Source organism: Bipolaris maydis (genome assembly GCF_028858645.1).
Source record: "Bipolaris maydis strain C4 unplaced genomic scaffold PSV08scaffold_15, whole genome shotgun sequence".
NCBI classification, from domain to species: Eukaryota; Fungi; Ascomycota; class Dothideomycetes; order Pleosporales; family Pleosporaceae; genus Bipolaris; species Bipolaris maydis.
The window spans coordinates 960,337-982,971 of NW_027093871.1; the positions used below are offsets into that span (position 1 = coordinate 960,337).

General features: G+C 53.0%; 8 protein-coding genes across 8 annotated transcripts; 2 read left to right on the forward strand and 6 right to left on the reverse strand.

Moving 5' to 3' along the window:
- Window positions 1-2,351: 2,351 nt before the first annotated feature.
- Window positions 2,352-3,209, forward strand: PSV08DRAFT_188648 (transcription factor TFIID-domain-containing protein; the record flags this gene model as incomplete). Its single annotated transcript, XM_014225640.1, has 3 exons — window positions 2,352-2,405; window positions 2,462-2,893; window positions 2,946-3,209. 3 exons carry the CDS (start codon window positions 2,352-2,354, stop codon window positions 3,207-3,209), a joined length of 750 nt encoding a protein of 249 aa, XP_014081115.1.
- Window positions 3,210-3,691: 482 nt separating this feature from the next.
- On the reverse strand, window positions 3,692-5,132 carry PSV08DRAFT_365830 (glycoside hydrolase; the record flags this gene model as incomplete). The annotated part of the gene is made up of 1 exon (XM_014225641.1): window positions 3,692-5,132. One exon carries the CDS (start codon window positions 5,130-5,132, stop codon window positions 3,777-3,779), a length of 1,356 nt encoding a protein of 451 aa, XP_014081116.1. The 3' UTR covers window positions 3,692-3,776.
- A 1,019-nt stretch (window positions 5,133-6,151) lies between these two features.
- PSV08DRAFT_381403 (uncharacterized protein) lies at window positions 6,152-8,159 on the forward strand. The gene has a single exon (XM_014225642.2). It carries the CDS (start codon window positions 6,279-6,281, stop codon window positions 7,659-7,661), a length of 1,383 nt encoding a protein of 460 aa, XP_014081117.1. The 5' UTR covers window positions 6,152-6,278; the 3' UTR covers window positions 7,662-8,159.
- A 10-nt stretch (window positions 8,160-8,169) lies between these two features.
- PSV08DRAFT_412402 (thiolase) lies at window positions 8,170-11,324 on the reverse strand (the record flags this gene model as incomplete). Its single annotated transcript, XM_014225644.2, has 4 exons — window positions 8,170-9,500; window positions 9,579-9,688; window positions 10,407-11,040; window positions 11,118-11,324. 4 exons carry the CDS (start codon window positions 11,322-11,324, stop codon window positions 8,340-8,342), a joined length of 2,112 nt encoding a protein of 703 aa, XP_014081119.2. The 3' UTR covers window positions 8,170-8,339.
- Window positions 11,325-12,090: 766 nt separating this feature from the next.
- Window positions 12,091-15,187, reverse strand: PSV08DRAFT_209992 (uncharacterized protein; the record flags this gene model as incomplete). Its single annotated transcript, XM_014225645.2, has 4 exons — window positions 12,091-12,743; window positions 12,858-14,548; window positions 14,748-14,764; window positions 15,170-15,187. 4 exons carry the CDS (start codon window positions 15,185-15,187, stop codon window positions 12,334-12,336), a joined length of 2,136 nt encoding a protein of 711 aa, XP_014081120.1. The 3' UTR covers window positions 12,091-12,333.
- A 304-nt stretch (window positions 15,188-15,491) lies between these two features.
- Window positions 15,492-16,059, reverse strand: PSV08DRAFT_365835 (uncharacterized protein; the record flags this gene model as incomplete). The annotated part of the gene is made up of 1 exon (XM_014225646.2): window positions 15,492-16,059. One exon carries the CDS (start codon window positions 16,057-16,059, stop codon window positions 15,535-15,537), a length of 525 nt encoding a protein of 174 aa, XP_014081121.1. The 3' UTR covers window positions 15,492-15,534.
- An 885-nt stretch (window positions 16,060-16,944) lies between these two features.
- PSV08DRAFT_356117 (uncharacterized protein) lies at window positions 16,945-17,725 on the reverse strand (the record flags this gene model as incomplete). Its single annotated transcript, XM_014225647.1, has 2 exons — window positions 16,945-17,270; window positions 17,329-17,725. 2 exons carry the CDS (start codon window positions 17,723-17,725, stop codon window positions 16,945-16,947), a joined length of 723 nt encoding a protein of 240 aa, XP_014081122.1.
- An 811-nt stretch (window positions 17,726-18,536) lies between these two features.
- Window positions 18,537-19,659, reverse strand: PSV08DRAFT_333442 (class II aldolase/adducin N-terminal). The gene is made up of 2 exons (XM_014225649.2): window positions 19,330-19,659; window positions 18,537-19,272 (listed from the first exon to the last, which is right to left on the reverse strand). Exons 1-2 carry the CDS (start codon window positions 19,573-19,575, stop codon window positions 18,634-18,636), a joined length of 885 nt encoding a protein of 294 aa, XP_014081124.1. The 5' UTR covers window positions 19,576-19,659; the 3' UTR covers window positions 18,537-18,633.
- Window positions 19,660-22,635: the final 2,976 nt, after the last annotated feature.

Here is a 22,635-nt window from a genome sequence, read left to right on the forward strand (position 1 = left end):
TGGTGGTGGCTATGGCGCAATTTCCAGTGTGCTGGTTTGATTGCTTTTTGGTAGAAGTAAAGAGCCGTAGTCTGGGTGTGGGGCTGTACTACTATGGTTGTGTATACTTGGCATAAATGTGGATTATCAAGCAAACGGGCGCCGATAGGTTGATGGTGGCTGTGCAACAGAGCAAGAGTGTGGCTTAGTGCAAGCCTGCCTCTCTGTGGCTAAGGGATTGAATGTGCAGTGGAGTAGTTGTAGTGGAGTATGTAGGAGGATTGTGACTGTCTCGGGATATCCAAAGCCCTAACGTATGGTGTTTTGGACTTGGGCGCATACAGCATTACTACTGTGTAGTAAATGGCCTGAATACAAATCAGATGCAGATGTGCAAACTGTAGCAAAGAAAAGGCTATGGTCGCGTCCCCGTCAAATCCGGGGCAGAGGTTCTGGGTTCTTGCATGACAGATGCGGGAGTGTCTCGGCTTTCATGCTTGACTTTTGACATGACTGTTGCAAAGCGCCCGGTAACCCTGCTACGTGGAACCCGTGATCATGACGAGATTGACGAACACTATACATCGGCTTTGTTGTCCTCACTGGTCGCCGAGACTTGAAAGATGCCATCAGCCATGAAGCAAGGCCATGATTGTCGTCAGCACTGGCACCGGGGTTAGCGACCTACAGACAAGTAGGCAGGCGTGGAGTTGTCGTGTGCATGGTCAAAACAAACGTGGATGTGCATATTCAACAGAAGCAACAGAGCCAAGCACAATTTTTCTTTCCGGTCAGCACAGACATGAGTCACACATAAGCGAAGAAAAGATGCATGCCACCCCAGATGCGGCGGCGAGCGCGAGCCAGTGCCAGCCAGTGCCAGCCGCAGCAGCCAACGCCTCTGCACCCCACCCCGCATCCCCTGGCTTTGCTGCCTGGACATGTGTCGCACGTCGGTGTATAAAGCGACGCGATGCTGTCGTTCTCGCAGCGACACCAAGTGGCTCGATGCTTCATGCGCTGCCGTCAGAGTGACACGCGGCAACAAAGCAGGGGGAGGCGTAGGCCGTCGCACCAGTCGCAAGGGGGTTGAGCAGACTGCAGAGGGTTTGGGCGCGACAGCAGGACAGCTGAGCAGGGCAGGCAGCAAAAGGCATCAGGTCGTGCTGCTGTGAAAAAATTTATCTTTTCGCGTTGCGCCGTTGCAAGGTGGCCAGAGGGCGGCAAATGAGGCGAGGGGGTCGAGTGGACGGGCTGGGGGTTGGGCCTTGGCTCAATCCGGGTCAGTGCGTCGTCATGGCTGGTACTCGTAGGCACCAGCAGCAAAGCTGCCATGATGATCAGTCCAGCACCGCCAAACTGCTCTCGCCCCCACGACGCCGCCAGGCTGTGCATTGTGCGTGCGGCGTGTAGCAGCAGCAGCAATAATGGGCAGCGGGAAGAGCAGTGCAGGCATGGGCGCGTGCATAATAATGATGACAATCACAGTGGGATTGGATTGGCGACGGATGGAGAGACGGATGGATGGACGCAGACGGATGGCGGTGATGACGAGCAGAGGAGGTGAAGGAAGAGGCGAGTTGCATGATGCTGGCGAGCCCCCTTTTCTTCACTGGCAAAATCTTCTCGCTACCCAAAAGGTGACGCCAAGCCCCCAGTCGCCGCCCCATCCCTGCCCGCTAGCGCCGCGCTAGCAGCTTGGCACGTCGCCGCCTGCGACTATAAGTACTCGGCTTCCCCCCAACTTTTTGACGAGATTTCCGCCTTGCCCGCCGTTGTCGCAACACCGCAACCTCTCAGCTTCCCATTGCCGCAGATCGAACTTCATCTAGTTTCACCTGCGCGCCCTCTAATACTTGCGACCCACAAGCTTCGGTGTGCCCAATTTGCACATATCCACTCTCTCAGAGGTCCCAGGCGACTGCGATACTGCGATCGGCGCTAGCTTTATCCAGCCTGCGATAGCCTTGCGAAGTAGCCTCAGCCCCAGTCGACAATCGACTTACCCCGCCAAAGGCTTACTGGCTACGCTTTTGGTCACTTAATCTCCACACTAACCCGGCCGTCCTCCTTGCGACAGCTTCTACCACTACCATACCATACCACTACTACCTGCTCGACGATAGTCTTGTCGGCGTTTGCGAGGGACACATTCGCTTGTAGCTCTCCTGCCTCCGGTACCGTCTCCACCTATCCCATAGGCAGACCCCTGTGCGTCGACCGACCTCGCTCTATCCGAGCGATCTCGTAGTCTGCCCGCCTTGACCGTCGCTGCCGTCGCAAAGATCTATATTCTGACCTGCGCAGTCTGTCAAGATACCTATATCTCTCCACTAGCGTCTATCGCTCCAAATCCAATCAATATTCTCATCATGGATCCAAACTCTCTCACCTCTCATCCGTCCACCGCCGCACAGGCTCAGACGGTAAGCTCTTGTGATGTCTCACTCATTTGCCGCGCCATTCTAACCTCATCTCCCAGTTCGTCGCCCCTGGCTCTCTCTCCTACCCTCAAGGCGCGAACTTGGACATGACTGCACCCTCCACTGAGCACAACACTCAACAGGTCGCTGAAAACGCGAATGGTGTTGCTACTCCCGCGGCTACTCCCGATACCCAGAATGGTCAAGTGCCCTCTGGCATCGTGCCTACTCTTCAGAACATTGTCGCTACCGTCAACCTCTCCGCTCGCCTTGACCTCAAGACCATTGCTCTTCACGCCCGCAACGCCGAGTACAACCCCAAGCGTTTTGCTGCCGTCATCATGCGTATTCGTGAGCCAAAGACAACGGCTCTGGTCTTTGCGAGCGGAAAGATGGTCGTCACTGGTGCCAAGTCTGAAGATGATAGCCGTCTTGCTTCCCGCAAATATGCGCGGATCATCCAGAAGCTAGGGTTCAGTGCCAAGTTCACCGTACGTCTTGCCGCACTAACCATGTTTCAGCGCCACGCTAACTTGATAACAGGACTTTAAGATCCAGAACATTGTCGGCTCTTGCGACATTCGCTTCCCCATCCGTCTTGAGGGTCTTGCATCGCGCCATCACACTTTCTCGTCCTATGAGCCTGAGCTGTTCCCTGGTCTCATTTACCGTATGATGAAGCCTAGGATCGTTCTTCTCATCTTCGTCTCTGGCAAGATTGTCCTCACCGGTGCCAAGGTCCGTGAGGAGATCTACCAGGCGTTCGAGCTCATCTACCCAGTCTTGTCGGACTTCCGCAAGTCTTGAGCAATTCTATCCACAATCTTTTTTCCTCACTCAGCCTTGAATAACCACCCGGCTCCAGGTGACATGGCTATGACTTGGGTATTCTCTTCAACCTTGTCTTTTTTTGCGGCATTGCATGGTGTTCCAAGGTGGGCTTCTTTTCCTTGCTCTCAAACTTTCCAAAACTCTACAACATATATCCCCAGTCACGATTAGACATCTGTACATGGGCAGCCTTCATCTCTTGGTAATCTGGGTCACTGAAGGCTTTTCTTCTCTTCTCTTTTTTTGATGGGTATGATTGCGTTGGCGGGAGGCGCGTGTGGGGACGATACCGAGATTGCTTTATTGGACAGATGATGAAACGCGAGGACGCGTTGATGAGTGCGACCGTGAAAGTTCGCACTGAGGAGGGCCCTCTTCGGTTGCCGATAGGATACCAGGGCTCCTCGGTGATGGATGCTCAATATCCATTATGTATGTGTATATGACTCTTGGCCTTGAGACAAGTTAGGCATTAATGTCATTACGATATGATAACACCTCATGGCATTGTTAGGCTTGCGATGCTTTCCTTCCTCTCATGTCTTATACACTGCCTGCCCATAAGATACCCCCATCGCTTGCAAATACCCACTCGTCCAAGCTCAACAGGTCGGACTTGCTGAACAGCAAGTAGAAGTACTTGAGTGTCTGCATCGTCATCCTGAACTCTTCATCATCTCTTTCAGCGTCGCCATTAAGAGCTTGCTCAACCTTCTCTTCCATAACTCGCTCCACACCCTCCCACATCTGCCACCCAACCTCTCTCCACCTCTCTTCTCCCGTAACTCGGTACAGAGTAAACAGACTCATTACCACTTCTGGCCTGACGCTTGGCCCCTTTTTATCCCATATCTTCTCGAACCCAGGGTACTCTTGTTCTGGCCACACATTGGGGTCAAACGAGCAGTCTTCGTCACTGTTGCTCAGTTCCGACGATGAACAGGCTAGCATCGAGAAGTTTCTTGGCATCATGTTGCCGTTGAAAGAAGGAGGGGCGTGCAGCGTTGTCCATATGCAGCCTTCGGTTAGAAGACGCGCGTAGGTAAGGTGAGTATCGTTATGCGTGAGTGCTGCTGACAAGGCGAGCGTGCTGCCGAGAGTGCATGACGAAATGTCAAGGTTGTGGGTGAGGGTTATGTGATATCTGTCAGAGGTGTATGCAGGGCTGGCCATCATGACCGACTCGTTCGTGGGGGTTATGGGGCGGAAGAGGATGTGTTGGATGATGGCATCGAGGGCGCTTGTGGACATGCTGGTATATGGCGATGCAGTAGGTGCGGTGGCGACGAGACGGGTCATCAAAGTGTGTTGTGCATATGCAGGGCCCGATGCAGCATCTACGTTGAAGGTGTTGTGAGAAGTCAGGTCGAGGGTTTCCAAGTTGATTTCGGCGGGCCAGAGACCGGGGATTTTGGTTCTTTTTTGCTGCGATTCGAGGATATTGGTGACACGCGTTACAGCATCGTAAAATCGCATGTCGCCCGTGAGCTGCGACAGTCTGACAAATGCCAGGTTGTAGGTCGTGAGTTCTGCAAGAGTGGCATTTCCTAATAATTCTTGTTTTTCGCCGTCGGCGACTTTTGTTGCATTCCAGGATGTGATAGGTAAGCGGCTTGAAGTGTCAAAAAAGGTATAGAGCATGTCGCCCAACTCGAGAGCTTTTTCTAAGAGCCGACTATCGCGACACTCTTGGAGGTCGTATGCTGAGAGCAGAGCATACAGCAGTCGCGTCGTGTGTTGTAAGCTGGTGACGTGGTCGTGTGGCTGGATATTTATTTCGATAATGGCCACGACGGCTTCTTTGAATTCTTCCGTCAGTCCCATGATCCAAAAATTCTCGAGACTTTCAATAAGAATGGTGGTCTGTTCTGTCAAAATCGACTGCGGATTTCCAGCCATCGCTGCATCCATTGCTGCATCCTTTTCTGCACTCCAGTATCTTTTTAATGTTGCTTTGACTGCGCCGTGACGACGCGCGCGCACAACTGTCTCTCGATACGAGGATGCATCAGTGATGAATTTATGTTGTATTCTTTGTGGAAGGCCACTTGCTGGCAATGGTAGCTGTGCAAGGGTGTCTACCGGATGGTGCTGGATGGTAGTCCTGTAGAAGCTATGCTTTGATGAGGTTAATATAGAAGGTTTTGAAAAGTGGGTAGAACAAGAATGTTCGTATGACGGAGAAGAAAGAAACCAGAAAGAATGGTTTGACTTGTAGAAAATGAGAAAGGTGAGGGAGACCAATATGAGAAGACCTGACCACCGTGTACCGGTTCGTGACCTGGCTGGCGACAGGCCGAAAGTGAGGGAGCCTTTGCGATTATGCATGATGATTGAGAGTTTTCAAGGAACGATGAAGAGAATTATGAGGGGAACGCGAGGAAATAAAACCACCAAAGTGGTGGTGCGTTCGGAACAATTCATGTTTCAATGATGCAGTTGCTATTTGTGAGCAGTCGTGGAAACCATTCGCATCGTTGCGTGTATCAGCGGTGCCCCTGGTTGAAGTTCAAGTAGAGTTCAAAACTCGTTGGTTTCGAAACATGTCTAGCAACATGTTTTTTGCTGTGTGAGCCTTTAGTAATTCCATGACTATTCATGTGGAAGTGTGTAGAGCCTGGAGACGGGATGCCGAGATAATGGAACATGATGGTGCCTAGGGAGGGGTGGGTAGGCGCGCGAAGCATGCGGATGAAAACAAGAGAAGTGTGCGAAGAGTCCTGAAGTATTTTGCCCTAATATACAAGGCTCCTGGAGGAATTTTATATTCTTGCACCTTGGACGGTGGGATTGTGGGAAACGAGGGAACTGTTGGGTCGTGCGGGTCTGCATGCAGCCGTGTGCGTCAGTAGCTTGGCGCCTTCCTCCTTTCGACAATCACAGCAAGCCATGTCAACATGGCTTCACACTTACGCCCTCACTCTTTACCGCGTAGTGATGTAGCCACCACTTTTCCTGTAGCTCTAATATGTAATTTTCTTATACCGATGCATTCCTTCCTTAGGCCCTACCAGTACTGCCGCCTTTCCCATCGCAGCCGCAGTCATGCGCATCCCTCTCTTCCGCATCTGGTACTCGACCACGTACACGGCGCTTCTCATCATCCTGCTCCTGTTCCTTGCCGTAACACCTTCCGACACGATATACCAGTCGATCAAATCCAACGAGATCCAGAAGCTGTTCGTCATTGGCGGAGTCTATGTGCTCACGAGTCTGATTGTGTTGTTGATTTACTCGACGCGCATCTACACGAATAGGACGGTGCTTGCTGCGATACCGAAGAGCTATGTGCCGGTCGAGGAGGGAGAAGTGGGTAAGAGTGTTAGGAGGATGATAGTCAAGCATTTTAAGAGAAGTGCCGTTGTTGCATGGGAGAGCAGGCCGAGGGACCTCAGGGGTGAGGTCGAGGATGAAGATGAAGAGAAAGGGCCGCTTTCGCGCGCAGGAACGGCTGAGAGTAAGAAGGACAAAGAAAAGTCACATAAAAAGAAAGGCCATCACCACCATGCACCCGATGCAACCATCATATCCGTCTCTCCAAAGTCGCCGCCTTGGGGACATATTTCCCATCCTGGGTGGGCTTCTCCCTCTTCACCGGACCTGCCTAACCTACAGTATTGGAGTGTTATCTGCGAGCTTCCTAATCTGATCGAAGCGAAGGCTGTCTCACTTGCGCCGCCCGACCCTGCGCTTGAAGAAAGCTCCCAGCAATACCCGGATAATGCACCACCTCTACCGGATGCTCGAATCGTCACACTGCTCCAGCGCCCGCGCGCAATGGGTTTGCGCGAATACCTGTCCCGACTTGCAGAATTCGGCCTGCTGAACCCACCCTCGCTCGGTCCTGCATTCCTCGCGCAATACGAGTATGCACGCTTCTCCACAGCCAGCCTAACCGAAACACAATTCCGCGACCTCATGGCCATATTTGCAGACGTTCTCAACGGCATGACAGAAGTAGACCCGGCCGTTGTTGAGGAAGCGCGCGCGTTAGATGTGGAGTCAGACACACGCAGTCTTGCACCTACCGAATCCAGCTTGGACTCGACCGTCTCCTCGCATTCACACATTCCCTACCGTACTCCGCAACTCGACCGCAAATCCACCCTGTCGTCTCTCAACAGCTTCTTGTCTACATCGAGTAGCGACGCCTCCACACCGCACTCTCCGCAAACCGTCCGCACTGCACCCTCACGTCAGCACGAGCGCGGCTCCACCATCTACGGCACGCCCTCGCAACGATCGCTCGCCGGCTCAGAATCCGAAACAGGATCCGTAGTTATTCACGCCCGCTCACGACGCAGCCCGAGCACCATTCTTCCGAATTCAAGTGAGAGCTCGCTGGGCTCTGCGGGCAGTGTTATACGATTGAATCTGAATCCCAGTGAGGGCGAATTACCGTACCACTATAATATCGATGCGGGGTGAATGAACACATGAGCTTGGAATGAACGATTTAATTACATTTACACATACACACATTGGACGCGCTGGAGAAGACGTAGAGTCCGACCAGATATGCTAGGAGTTCAACCGTGGGCCAGAGACGAAGAATGCGGCAAAAATGATACGCAGAGGGGAAGAAGAAAAAGGAAAGAGAAAGAGGGAAATACCCGGTGCCGAGGTTGTGTTGTGACGGACAAGGAAAAAAACACGAGAAGAGGAAGGAAGAGAGAAGAGAGAAGAAGAGACGCACACTGCACAAGGGCAGTAATTGGCACAAGAGGTTGTGCCTGAGGCGTGCATATGCAGTCTCTCAAAGACCATTACTTGCGATTCCGCCTTTTCTTCTTCTTCTTCTTTTGGAAGCAAGATGGCACACATGGTCAAGGGACGCACACCACACAAGGCCATATTTATTCACCATGATTTCTTGTACATATGTTACTTTTTCTTATGACACATCACAACCATAATGCTACACATATTTTTTTTTTTGCTTTATTTTCAAGAAAATAAAGTTTCAAAGAAAAAAAAGGAAAAACCCATATGATTCGCATATACATACATACATACATCTAACGACAAGGCATGGAACAAATCGTACAAGATACTCTCGGTCTAAGCTACTTTGCCGTTTTTTTCTCTTTCTTCTTCATAATCTTCTTACTCGGCAACCCAGACAGCAGCCATACCCATACCGGTACCAATGCACATGCTGGTAACACCAATTTGTTGCTTTGTTCGCCTCAGCTCAGTCAGCAGAGTGCTAACTTGCCTGGCGCCAGTGACACCGAGAGGGTGACCAAAGGCAATGGCACCACCCTTGGGGTTGACCTTCTTCATGTCGAGGCCAAGCTCGTTGATGCAGTAGAGGCACTGGCTGGCAAAGGCCTCGTTGATCTCGTAAATGTCGACTTCGTTCTTGTTCAGGCCTGTCTTCTCGAGCACAACGGGAATAGCGGCGGCAGGGCCGACACCCATCAATAGAGGAGGTACACCGACAATGGAGGCCTGGACAAACTTGCCAATGATCTTCTGGCCGAGACGCTCTGCTGTGCTACGCTTCATCAGGAGCACAGCGGCGGCACCGTCAGAGATTTGAGACGCGTTACCAGCGTGGATAGAGCCGTCCTTGGCAAAGGCAGGGCGGATCTTGCTAAGGGATTCGGGGGTGATGCCTTGCCTGACGCCATCGTCCTTGCTGACGGTAATGGTCTCCTCCTTGTCGGTCTTGGGGTTTGTCCACTTGACGGTCAAGGGTGCGATTTCCTCGTCAAAGAGACCCTGCTTTTGAGCCTCGACGGCCTTTTGGAACGAAGATGCGGCAAAGGCGTCTTGTTCAGCTCGCGCAATACCCTTGGCCTTTGCCATTTGCTCCGACAGCACGCCCATAGGTACCTTGCAGTTTGCGGCTTCCTTGTGGTTCTCGAGGAGCTCGGAAAACTCTGTGACGGCGCCAGGTCCGTATTGTGTGCTCATGCTCTCTGCACCTGCGCCAATACCAACTTCAATCATGCCTGACTTGATTGCGTTGGCGATGTCGACGCACGCCTGGAGACCAGAGGAACATTGCCTGTTCAAGCTCTTGACGGCGGTCGTGGTAGGGAATCCAGCAGCAAGAGCAGCAGCGCGGAACTCTGTTGCGCCACCACCTGGAGCGAGAACAGCACCGACAGCGATATCTTCGACAAGCTTGGGGTCAATACCTGAGCGCTCGATGATGGCTTTGTAAGCGCCGTGAAGAAGGTCAGCTGCTTGTGTGTCTTTGAAGCCTCCCTTTCCACCCTTTGTGAAGGCTGTGCGGAGCGCGCAGGTTACAACAACCTGTCAAGCATATTGTCAGTATGCAGATTCTGAAAGAGGCGCTTACCTCGTCATGCTGAAACCTGGTGTAACACTTACATCGTCAGGCCTCTTTTCAAGGAGGTTCTTCCTTCCCTTGGATGTTGATGCGCTAGAGCTTGCAGAGCCACCGAGGAGATGGCCTTCGACCTGCGTAAGGCGCTCTTGTACTGTACAGCAGCGCCGTCAGTATGCCGTGTCAAAATCATGTTTCTGTGCACCAAAGCATACCTTTGTTGGGGGCTTGGTTTGCCATGTTGACGCTCGAAGACGATATGAAGACGAGAGATGTGAGTTAGGAGATGGAAGAAGGAGAAGAGGGTAGGAGAAGGGAGGTGAGTAGAGAACAGACGAGAGAGGGAGAGAGAAGCTGGTGTATAGTCTTCTCGCGTTCGGCTCAATGCAATTAGGTCATTCGCCTCGCATTCGCCGAGGTAAGTACTGCTTTGGGTTAGTGTGTTTGCGGGGGTCGTCATGCCTTCCGGGGAAGGTAGTTTTCACATGCTTTGGGAGAGAGTCGGAGGGATGGGCGGTCAGAACACGCTTCACATGTCAGTCAGCGCAGTGCTGCTTGTCATGTGCTCGGATTTGTAACGTTTTTGGATATTTGGTGGTGTTGGTCTGATGTTGCTGATGCAGATGAGATTTCTGGGTAGAAACATCACCTTTCAGCGCAGCCTCCAAGAAAAGACATATGGTCGGATTTCAAGCCAACTCCCAGGCCTAGCTATACCTGCCATTCTCAAATCTAATTCGAGCCAAGTAAAGTGATACATGTAAGTCGTGATATTTCGTTGCAGCCATTTGAAGCTGCCCTCACCCCGGAACGCCCTGCTCAAACACAACAATTTCTTGGCACACTAAAGAGTGCCCGACTTCATCGCTTACCATCAGCATCCTGCCACGGATTGTCCCTAACCTGTCTCTCCAGCTCATCCACGATACTACTCCTCTGTACCTCCTCGTAGCCTGGCGGTGGATCCGATGGCGGTTCAAAATGCTCTTGCTGCGTCCGTGGGCTCGACAGCGAGCTCGATGCTGGTGGGCTTGAAGGCTCGGGCGCCGCGACAACGGAACCGCCGACACCACTCATACTTCCGACTGCTGGATTGTCCATTGGCGGGCTAGGTAGCGGGTCGGGTACTCTAGCGTGCTGTCGGCTCTCTTCGTAGGCCGGCAGATCGTCGAGATGCACATTGTTCATGTTCACACCACCAACACCTCTGGTCCCATCCTGCACATCACCACCGCTCTCCCGCGCCACCTCAATAGCTTGCCGTAACCGCTCCTTCAGTCGCTCAAATATGCTTGCGAAATCGAATGCACCGCCCTCTTTGAATTCCAGGACGAGGTCGAGCTCAGAATGCTGTGGAGGAATGCCGCCGCCTTGGACAGGCTGAATGATGGCTTCCCATTTGTTTGCGCCGAACCATGGTGCTGTTACGCGCGAGTCGGTTACGTTGAGAATAGGAACAGCGAAGGACTGCAACTGTGGTGTTGGGTTGACGGGCAGATAGATCATCTACGATGCAAATTAGCTCCACGATGGGGTGCGTCAGGCCATGTTTTGCCTGGCAAGGGAGGATGGATGTATCGTACTCGTCGATTGGTGAGGAAGACGACGCCCGACTTGCATTGTTGCGAGTAAGACTCGCTCGGAGGGTGTCGGTGGCTGGTCTGCAATGAGAGCGTGGTTCGAGCAGGAGACTGGTACAGCGTCTGCTCGCCGGGGAGAGGGGTGTAGCCGCCATTCTCAGCGAGCATCACCCAGCTAGACTTGCGGTTAGACTTTGTCTTGCTGGTCATTTTCTCGGACCCAAAGCCCATGGCGCAGTGCTAGGGTGCGTTCTTATGCCCTGGGTGCACGCTGGCCTAGGCTGGCGCAGGTAAAGCCTTGGGGGAAGAGGGGCAGCCAGCAGCCAACACCGTGCAGCAAGGGCAGCAGTAACAATGACGACGACGACGATGATGATGACAGAGAGAGCGGAAAGGAGGAGAGAGAAGAGAAAGGTGTACTGACTTGACAGACATGGTCGGGACTTGTTGCTGTGCTGCAAACTTGTTCAGGATAAAGCGTGAATAGTTCGCCCACACCCAGTGCCAATGCAAGCCTTCCTACGTGCGGTACTGCACTAATAGTGCGCCCGCCCGGACGTCTTTCGGCCCGACGACCGCCTCCTATCAAAAGTCGAGCTGTGGCTCCCGCGTGGATGCAAGTGATCTGTCTAGCGGCTGGTGTGGAGACGAACGGTGGGGTTGCTGAGCTCGATGGGTTGGCTGGGGCTGGTTGTCGCGGCGAGCGCGGTTGTCGCGAATGGCTGATGCTGGCGGGTTGTGCGTTGGGCGAGGGGGTGTGTGTTGTGGAAGTTGGGAAAAGGCTGTGTAGTATGCGCATCTACATATGCAGTGTAGATATGCATCACCGTCGGATACGGCACGTGCGACTCCCGGCGGCTGTCGTCTTTCAAGGCACTGCAACTCTGTGTCTCCTGCAGCAGCTGCTGATGATCCCGTAAGACGCGCTTGCGTCACCCCCCAAGGGCCCGCGGTGGGGGGACTACATGACCAATCACCCAATCAAAGCTTACAAGACCACACACCCATCGGGTGGCCAAGATTAGCATTAATGCACACTACTTGTCTCATCAACATGCCCACGTAGTCGGACATATATACATGTACTACAGGTGTATATGTTCATGTATCCATGTATACCCAGACGCCCAACCCCAGCCTCTGCCCTTGCTATCTAAGCTTCTAAGGAACATGATGCCCTCTCACCCCTGTCCAAAGCAGCAATTACAAAACCCTATCTCTATCCATCATCCTCCCTCTCCGTCATTGTCCACCTCCTCTTGGGTCCCTGCCTATGCTCATACACGTCGTCAAGTTTCGGTGGACCCCAGAGCCCATGGCTGGGCTTAGGTGCCGCCTTTGCGCCCCAAAGACCTGTTGCACTCACCGCACTCTGTTTCCGAGTGGCGGCGCTGACCAGCGGAGTCGATTTGTCGCCCACCTCCCTTTCTTCCTTTGAGTCCAGCTTGGTAAGATGGTTGGTTGAATCAGACGCGCCGTCTGCTTGCGGCATGGGCTTCACGTCCTGTTCACTATAAGACACCCCGGCACTTGTAGCACCAGTGGCCTTCGACCGAACTTGCTGATGTGCAGAATGGAGACCCGTTTCTTCCTCTACAGCAGGCGTGCTTGCTCCTGACCACAGGCCTCCTGCAGGAGATGCAGCCCCACTTGTTGCACTCTGGATGAATCTCGAGTTCGACCCCGAGCTCATGGTCCGACGCATGCTGCTCATGGAGCTGTTCCGGGTCCTGTAGGGCTCACCAATGGAAAACGGTGTCTCGGAAGGAGTACTGGCAGTCGAAGATCCCGTAAATCGTCGACGATGGTCTAGCAATGGACTCGGCAACACAACTGGTGACTGTGCTTGTACTTGCGCCTGTGCCGAAGGTGGTTTGGAAGGATCAACGCCAGGCCGCAGATGGTCGATTGAAGCTGAGAGCTTCACCTCGTAGGTATCCGGCATACCAGGATCCGCGACTGAGAGTCGCCGCTCGTGCAAAGTCGATGGTGCTGGTGTTTCTCTAGGCTTATCCCTCTGGACCGCCATTGAGAGAGAAGCGAGGCCAATGTCCATGAGCACAGGCTGGTTAGTCATGGCTCCCAGGAGAGCATTGCAACCAGCTCCATGAGTTACTAGAATCAGCACAACCTCTTCCTCTTCCTCATCCGGCCCGGCTGAGCCATCGCTAAAATTCGGAAAGGGATCTGACTTGGTTTGCGACATGCGTGGCGGCGTCAGACGAAGCGGCTCTCGGAACATGAAACCTGGGAACTGGTTCTTGGGAGGTGCAGTGCCGTGTGTCCTATACCATTGCAACATACCCGCAAGACCTCTTCTGAAGCGCTTGTGCATTGTGCTCCATTCGTCGCCAAACTGACCGCCATCGCCCCAGTTCTGAGGTTCGCGCATACTGTCCCATTGGAAGTCGACTTGCACACAAGCTTCCTGTGCGTGGGCAACGTATCCGCGCGGTATGGGATCAGCTGGGGAGACCGAGTAAGACGGGTGCGGGGGCTGGTAGATACGACTTGATGTACTAGCAGGACCTGGCGTAGGTGTAGGTGTAGGTGTAGGTGCCATGAGTGGTGAGATGGCTTCTCTTGGAACGGTGCCTGGCACAGCCAACGGACCAGTGTAGCTGCTCGAACGTTCGCGTAAGGGCAGAGCCTGTGCCAAGCTGCCCATTCTTGCACCCTGTGTGGTATTGGCCGCAGCCTTGTTTCCAGCCCAGCCGCCTGGAAAATGACCCCTGCTGCTGTTTGGATTGGGCTGTTCTTGAATGTAATCGCCTCGCCGCAGCAGGTCCGCCTTTGCACCAGCTACCATCATGGTCGAGTTGGGAGGCGCCGTGATGTCTGCGTAATACTCAGGAGACAGCCACTCGCCCAAGAAGGCATCGATACGTAGCAGAATCCTCTCAGGCCCGGTATGAGGTTTGGGTAGGATCTCGAGGTTGGGGTCGGCGAGCGGTTCAAAGGTTCGAGGTTGCGATGATGTCGGTTTGGTCCGTGGTGCTTTCGACGAGGAGCTCCCCAATGTGCTATTCTTTTCCTTGGGCAGCGTTGGTATGCTGATTTCTGGTATGGTCGATGCCTGAACCTGCGAGATTCCCGCTGCCACTGCAGTACTTGTTTGGACGCATCTTAGAAACGGGCTCGAATGGATGATAATCTTTCGCTTCTTCTTCTTCTTCGGTCGTTGGGCACCGCTTCCCTGTGCCTGCCCATCTTGCGAGATGGTCAGCTTGCCCAAGTCGGGCTGCGCGGAATCGTGGTTAGCAAAAGTCTTCGCTGCTTCTGCCTGCTGGCTGTCTCTTTCAATAAGCAATGCAGCTATGCGCTGGCCAAGTGCCTTTGCCTGCGACCAGCCGCCGTATGTAAGTGGGGGGTCGTAGGGTGCAGGCGAGGTGAGATGCCATGACTTGTCAGCAGCATCCAGCCGAGCGCCGTGCCTATGAAGGATGTTAGGTACAGGCTCGGAATGTGGAGCCGTGAATACGGTTGAGGCGGTACCTGGCGACAATTACTACTGCGGGACCTTTGGCATTTGCCATGACGCGCTAAGAAAAGCCTCGCGTCTTGTGTGCAGCTGTCAGGAGCTGTCGAAATTGGATTGTTCAAGAGAGAACAACAAGTCAAAGCACCACGTACGTAAGGAGAAACAAAAACTCCGGGACAGGGCAGACAATTAGGAGAGTTAGCAGAGCAGTAGCGTAGCGGCAGCAACGGCGATTCTTGAAGTGATGATGTCGCAGCCCAGGGTCCAGCAGTCGGCCGAGTCGACAAGCGGGGCCTAGAACGAGCTTTTGGGCACATGACTGCACCAACCTCTCGCCTAGTAGAGTAGTCCGATGCCTTGATCAAAAGGGAAACAAAGCCACACCGTCCCGTGTAATCCTACCGTGGTGGATTTTGACTGTACAAGGATCGATTCGATTTTGTTTCGGCAGGACCCCTCCACCATCGGCCTTTAGGACGACCGTCGAAGCAAGAAGCCGCCCAAGGCCGGCAGTATCTTACCCCGGACGAAGACAAAGCTGTTGTCAAGTTCTTACCCTCGATAGCCGGCTTACACAACGAGTCGCGCACATGTTGACGATATTGCCAGGCAGGCATCGCTGCAAGGTGCATTACGGCTACAATCAATTCATCTACAAACCCGTCTCCATTGCTCTGTTGATCGCGTTGGCTCGGCCCTCTTCTGCTCCACTAATTCAAATACGGGGTTTGAGGTGTGGACAGCCGCTGGTTTCTGACATACGAATGCAATACAGCAACAGGTAGCAGACGTTACATTCGGCTATTCATGGCAAAGACCTTCATTGCAGGCATTCCAAGTCTCTTCGTTGGGCTCTTCCTCTCTGGGCATCATATCCCTTCTGCAGACACAACAAGTGTTTTTCCTGATGCAGAGCATCCCCGCCGTCTCGGTAAGCCCTCAGAATTCTAGAGTTGCGATCATAACCATCAGCTCGGTAGCATCTGTAGCATACTGCTCTAGGCGTTTCTCGTTAATTTCTTTTGCCTCAAGCCGAATTCCATGGAGACGCTTAAGCCAGTACATCCATCGCCACGGCGTGAATCCCGTTGGTGATCGCTTCCCAAGCTCCGACTCGATGAACCACTGACCACCTTGACCTATCGTGCTCGGACAATCATTCCAGCAGACATCCGAGAGTTGGATGAGATTGTAACCGGCCTCCTTGAACCACGCATAGGCCGCTGGCGACAAGTGTGCAATATCGAAATGATCGATTTTTCGACTCTTCTGTTCATCATCCGGCTCCTCCGAGTAGCGTAGTTCTCGCCTGTCTTCAAAAGTTGACCGAAATAGGACGAGGGCGATCTGACATATTCGGTCCTTGCTAACCCTAGTCGACGCCAGTCTAGCCAAGAAAGTCGCGAAGTTGAGGCGCTGTGTTCCCAACATGGGCGCGCAATTGTTGATCCAGAAGTCGGGCATGTCAGTGGCCAGGAAGGGTAGGTCATTCCACAGTGTACCATCGACTGCTCGTGCAATATCAATCCCGTACAAACCAGAAACGGGCCTAGTCAATGGCCCTTTGCCCTAGATACGGACGATATCAAGAACCAGGCGGTCTTGGTCAGTCGTTTCATGCGACGTGTGTCGGCCGAGCTGATAGTACATGTGCCACGGGGAGTGAAGGTAACCTTCTAGCGAGTCCACGCCGTCCCCTGTGCTACAGTATCGATTATCAATGATTGAGGTTCGATTGTGAAACGCTGCTCCCCGGACTTCATCAACTTCCCCCTGAGCGATGCATTCACGCACATCCTGTCAGTCATGTGCGGCGTCGTCTAACATAGTGAGCTCGGGAGGGCCTTTTGGCGAGGAGCTAACAGGCCATCGCGGAGATGTTGCATTTTGAGATGGCGATGGTGTTAGGAAAGTTGGTCAGTCGAGTGAAGTAGTGCGTATAAGAGAAAACGAAGCTGGGTGCAGTGACAATAAACAGAGCTATGTAGCTGTGCCTTAACTGCACAGAAATCCTGATCTCTACACCGGCCTCGCCGGTGCTATGCCGCATGCCTGCAGCAATTCACGTACAGCAGGGAGAGGAGCGGAGAGTGCAATGTAGAAAGAGAGCTATGCAGCTGTGCCTTAACTACACAGGAATCCTATAACGTATACGGCAAGTGAGTCGCCCACGCAAGCGTAGCGCCCCTGCCCCTACCACATTCGTCACCCTTGCCCTTGCCGGATTTTTCAACTTTGCCATTGCCATTGCCATCCCTGCCCTTGGCTTTGCTGGAGGTCGACTTCGTCTTCTTGCCCTTTCCTTTGCCCTTTGATTTCGTCCTTGGTTTCGTCCTTTTGACCTTTGCCTTAGCCCGACTTGGCCTTGTCACCCTGGCCCTCCTCCTTGCCGTCGTCCCTGGGGTTTTCTTTCTTGCCCACAACTGTCTCTAGCATTTCAATGATATGCTGTAGCCAACGAGTCGTCAAATCGACAGCCTCGGCATAGTGGTGTGTTATAAATATGCACCACGAGTCATAGAGTCGTCGCGCAGATTCTGTATCAGCAGTATCTCCATGTAGCTGCCACAGCTGGACTGGTGATTCTGGGACCATATCATTGCTAAGCTGGTTTCTCAATGCCTTGCCGTGAGCAATGTTGTCGTCGTGGAGGACTTTAAGGACATCGGTTGTGGCTTGAAGGAGCGCGGGGTAAGAACGTACGTATTTAAGAACCCTGCTGGATCAAGGTACCCTTGAGCCCATTGAACCCATTATGGCGTGCAACACTCAACAATATCACAATCTCCGCAACAAAATGCTTCGCTTCGTCTTCAGGTTCGGAGGCGCTGTACAGACTACAGATGCCGTTTTCTGGCTTCAAGAGAACATACATCTTGGTCTGCCTGTCCTGAGGCTTGTCAAAGCATGGTGTTACTACCAGCAATGCATTCACGTCGTCGTCCATTTCTTTGGAATCGTCCTCCTCCAGTTCGTCGCCGCTTTCGAGGACCTTGCTTCCAGTATATCTTTCCAGGAGATCAAAGATAAGCCTACGCTCGGTAGACAGCCTAGTCCCTACCACTCCTCGCTGTTTGCTACTGTTGGCTTGTTTACCTTTTGGCGCTGGGAGTTCTTTGGTCAATGTCATGCCTACCAAAACGACCCGAATTCTGGCTTGGTTTGAGGTACTCAGCTAGTTCTTGTTTGGTCAAGTTGAAAGATTGACAAAAGAGCATCTCTTTATCGTCCTGCTTGGCGTTATTGACCACTTTCTTGTACGGCATGTAGGCGAATTTTTCATGCGCGACAATGATCTGATTTGGTTCTATCATTGAGACACAACAAGAAGGCATGGCAGAAAAGGTGCTTCACCTCGCTCAGGAGTTACTGGAAATCATAACGGGTCGAGGTCCTCGGCCTGTAGATGCTAACCTGCTCTGGGTCCCCGATGAGTATTTTCGATATGGTAAGATGGCGGTTGAGCACATGTTTACTCTCTCCATATTTCACACTTGCTAACGACTCTGGCTACAGGGCAGCTCTCACTTGAAGAAATAGAAGAGGAAGATAAGAAGTACATCCTTGAGCGCGATAGTCTTGAACAATATGGGGGTGAGGAAGCTGAGTTTGACGAAGTCTCGGAAGACGATGGGTCCGACACTGATTCTGAGCATGATGATGAGCCAATAATGAACGAAAAAAAAACTACGCGTTGAAGGAACACACATTGAAAAACGACATTTCGGATATCGAGGACGAGGGCAAAACTGAAGAGGAGGGTAGCGACTGGGCTAGCGACTGATATATCGATGTGTAGCGTAGAGATGGGTCGGGTACTGCTACCAAGGCAAGCGAGAAGATATGGGAAGACAAGGAGAGCTTCCAGGTACATCACGTCAACTTCTTGGTGCACAACTTCTCCAACGAGCAGCTTGACGAACTCATTAGGTCTATGCTGTGCAAATACAACCCGAGAGGATCTCATAGCATGTATCAAATTATTCAGACACGTCGTTAAAAAAACCTAATGTACTACTACTGCAGATGCTTCTACCTTTACTCCAAGTACTCTCCATTCGTCTCTTTGTGAATAACATCAAACAATGGCTTTGCACTAAACCAACCGGCCAGTGGAGTTCCGACCGTCTTGTATGTGTAAACAGCGTCTTCTTCGTTGATCTTGATCGTCTGGCCGCCTCGGCCCGCTGCCGCCGCATCCGCCATCAGCTGCGCCTGGCAGCACTTTTCCATGCTCACAAACCAGAAGACGGCCTCCTCAACAGTCTGGCCAACCGTCAACAAGCCATGGTTCTGCAACAAAGCAGCCTTTTTGTCGCCTAGGCACTTGGCAATATTGTTGCCCTCCTCGGCCGCAAGCACGACTCCGTTGAACGACTCGTAAAGCACGTGGTCGTTGTGGAAGGCGCACGAATCCTGTGTTATGGTGTCGAGCTTGCGGCCAAGCGCGCAAAAGGCACGGCCGTAGATGGAATGGGAATGTGCTGCGGCCACGACGTCTGGGCGGGCGGCGTGGACGGCATGGTGGATCATGTATGCCGCTGTATTCAGGAGACGGCATTCTCCTCCGTCAATGACTTTGCCGTTTGCATCGACAAGAATGAGGTCCGATGCCTTCATCATACTGAAAGCCACTCCGAATGGATTGACCCAGAAGGTCGTGGGGTCTACGGGATCCTTTGGTCGCATTAGCAACCATGCATGTGTACTAGCCTGTCAGGTTCAGGAACCAACCCTCAAAGTGATGTGGCCAGCCACACCCTCGTCAAAGCCATATTTGCCAAAGATGCGGAATGCAGCAGCGAGGCGGCCCTTTAGGTATGCGCGTTCCTTGAGCGGGTCGTCGAACTTGGGTGGCCCTTGGAAACTGAGCTGCATTCCCTTGGCCTGTTTTTCGCTCAGACCAGGCTCCAGGGGCACAGCCGTGCTTGGTTTTGTTTCTTCGGGCGCCTGGGTCTCAGTCGCGGACGGTGGAGACATGATGAGTGTGGACGCCGAAAACTATGTTGGGAGACTCGGACCAAAAAAGAGAAGGAGAGATGAGCGTGGAGGAGCACAATGGAGTGACAGGCAGTAGAAAGTAGAAATAAGGCAATCGTGTGGTAATGGTGAGCCGGCGTCGTGCCAGCAAATGCGAGCAAGTAACCTCGGAACTACATAACACGCCCTTCCGAAACTGCGTTATCGGTCGGAAGGCTTCCGATTTCCTATCTGCGTGGACGCCTAAGCAATCCGAAAGCCGTGATTGGCCCCGCGTCTGGGCAGAGAGTGCGGGGCGGGGCAGCCCATCCATCGAGACGCGGGGTAGTGAGCCTCTTGTTCTCGGCCTGGCTGACGGCAAATGGTCAGCCACGCCCCCTCTGCCTGACTGTTCTTACGCCATCATCACGGCGACAATTCACTCGTTGCGAGCCAGGCTGGACATGCTGGGGAGCCGACGCCCGAGGCCCGTGAACTGCCCCTGGACTCAACAACACACAGTCTCTCTCTTCCCGATACTCTACCATCTGCCTTCGAGCATGACAGAACCCAAGTGCCCAGGCCCTCCATGTTGTTACAGCCTGACATGTGTATAGCTGGTATGGGGAACCCATGCTATCTTGTGCAAACACAAGCCAGGCATGGGGCGTCCCTGTCGACAGGCATGGCATGTGTAGCAGGCAAGAAAAACAAACCAACTCCAAGGTACCGTACCAAAGTCTGCGTACCTCCGTGCACGTGACGTGTCACCCGCAAACGACGACCACGTAGCAGTCACTCTCAACACCCATTCGTCTTGTCGACAGAACATCCCAGCCCTACCAGAAGCTTGGGGAGCAGATCGGTCAGTGGCATAGGACATTGGGGAGTGCAGTGGTTGCTAAGCAAGAATGTAGAGAATAGTAGGTGTAGGGGTCAGTTTACAACATGCACATGTCTGGTAGCGAGTCCCCAAGATTACCAGGTAAATCTGCGTAATCAGTGCGTACTGGAGTACACCTACACAAGTTACGCCAAATTAGAGCAAAACGTGGATAGGCTGATGCGAGGCAATTAGATCATGGAAACGTCATCCCCATTCATGCTAGCACCCCCTCATCAGAAAAAATGGCAGTGGTGATTAGTGCGGACAGTATGACTTATACAGTACCCGCACTGACAACCACTGCCATTTTTTCTGATGAGGGGGTGCTAGGGTCGACAGTCACTTTCACCATTGCATGTGCGCTTCCGTCGGATATCCTCTGATTATTTCTTTAGTGCGTCGGTAAATCATTATCACCATATCAAATAGTCATGGACCAATGCAAGATGCCATCATTCATGGATTTCATGCTTAAAGACTAGACTGGCTCGTTACCCAAGCAGACCAGACCTGATTCAAACACAACCGGAGCAGTGTGCGGCTAGCCAAGTGCTCCACTTGGGTTCAAGAGAATGAAATGCAGGTGTATGTGCGTACTGCAAGGACGAAGACGGAGGAGCCGATAAAGCGGGGGATGCTGCTTATTGATGGCTGCAGGCAGACTGCTACCGAAGCATTGATAGCCCTTGTGCAAGATCATCACAAGCATGCCACGACACGCCCCGCTTTACTATCTCCATAGATGCTGCACGGCCAGCATCCCTGCACCTGGTGTCTTGAGGGCTGAACAGAACGGAGTGGCCTCACCCTTGTCCATGTATATTGGTGCGGCTTGCCGCTCGGAAGAAGCAACCGACTGAGCGGCGCTTGGCGGATTTCACCACGATTAGCGTATGTTAAGCAGGGGAAAGTGTGTTGAAGAGATGCAGAGATGCATGTTTGGTGCACCTCAGGCACCTCAGCCTTGCACATCTGGTCTATTACAGCCACGCGTCTTTTTTTTCAGTGGTCTGACGGGATATGGCCGCGAAATGACGGGTTGAACTATGAACCGTGCCGCGTCATGTCGTTGCGCCCAATAAGCAACGGCTTGTCTACAAAAGGGGACCGGCGACCTTTTACTCAACAGCACGTGTGAGGTGACGTGCCAAAGCTATGGGAGCACATGTCAGTCAAAAACACTTGTGCCTATGGCGCTGGGGTTGTCGGCTATCATGCTTTGGGCTGGCGCCCAATCTTGAAAGCAATACACAAGTTGAACAGTGAACAGCAGTAACATGTTGATGCCGACAAGAAAAAAGCAATCCATAACTGAGGTTTCAGATGATGCTGGGGCAAGTCGAGGATAGCAATGGTTCGCCATGGCCGTGTGGTCCAGAGGCTGGCGGGTTTGCCGAGCAGCTCGATAAAGCATGGAGTGCTCGCGGGATGACGATCTGAAAATGGACAGTGGCGTTGATGGGGCGCCAGATGAGGAATACTGCAGGATAGCCTGTTCTCAAAAAGTCAAGGTGTTATGCATGGTCATTTGGAGGAAGCGTGAGAAATGCAGTCGAGTGGAGGCGGAGACAAGAATGCAGGCCTGGGATCTGCAGCCAATGGAGCGGACGGCGTGCATGACGTACCGTGGAAGGCCGGCAAAAGCAACCTCAGCTCTCCTCCCGCCTGCTGCGACGCCCTGCCGTCGAATGGCGAGCTGAACATCGCGCATCCCGTACATATAAGGCCATGTACGCCGCCCACGCCCCAGTTAGGAAACCCCCCCGTTTGCTGTCTCCAACATGGCTTCATTGCAAGCAAAGAAAGCAATCCCAGGGTGAGGGCATGGTGTTTGGAGGATCGATAAGCGAGCCGTCCGCGGACTGGGAGGGCGGGTATTGCTTGAGAGATCAACTACTGGGCTTGACCATTTCTCGCCTTAGCCGGCTGCGCATCGATGATGCTGGCTGCTGATCACGCTCGTGGCTGGCTCATGTCGGCGACAAAACGACGAAGCGACGGTCAGGGCCATCCCAGTCGTCACAGCGGGAGGTCCGTTCCTCGACCCGCAGATCCGCTTGTGGTTACTGATCACAACCTGATCTACGCTAGTGCTAGAGTGCTGCAATTCGCCATCCACCAACGACAGCCTCGAGAGCCGGCTTCGTTTTTTTCTAAATCAGATGCACATCACGCCTCCCAGCCGCTCTTGGACT

What these genes read in the sequence shown, in the direction of transcription:
- PSV08DRAFT_333442 (XM_014225649.2), bottom strand. Translation starts at nt 19,575, where the DNA reads ATGTCTCCACCGTCCGCGACTGAGACCCAGGCGCCCGAAGAAACAAAA. An exon ending in CTGGCCACATCACTTTGAGG is followed by an intron (nt 19,273 to 19,329) that starts GTTGGTTCCTGA and finishes ATGCGACCAAAG; the next exon opens with GATCCCGTAGACCCCACGAC.
- PSV08DRAFT_381403 (XM_014225642.2), top strand. Translation starts at nt 6,279, where the DNA reads ATGCGCATCCCTCTCTTCCGCATCTGGTACTCGACCACGTACACGGCG.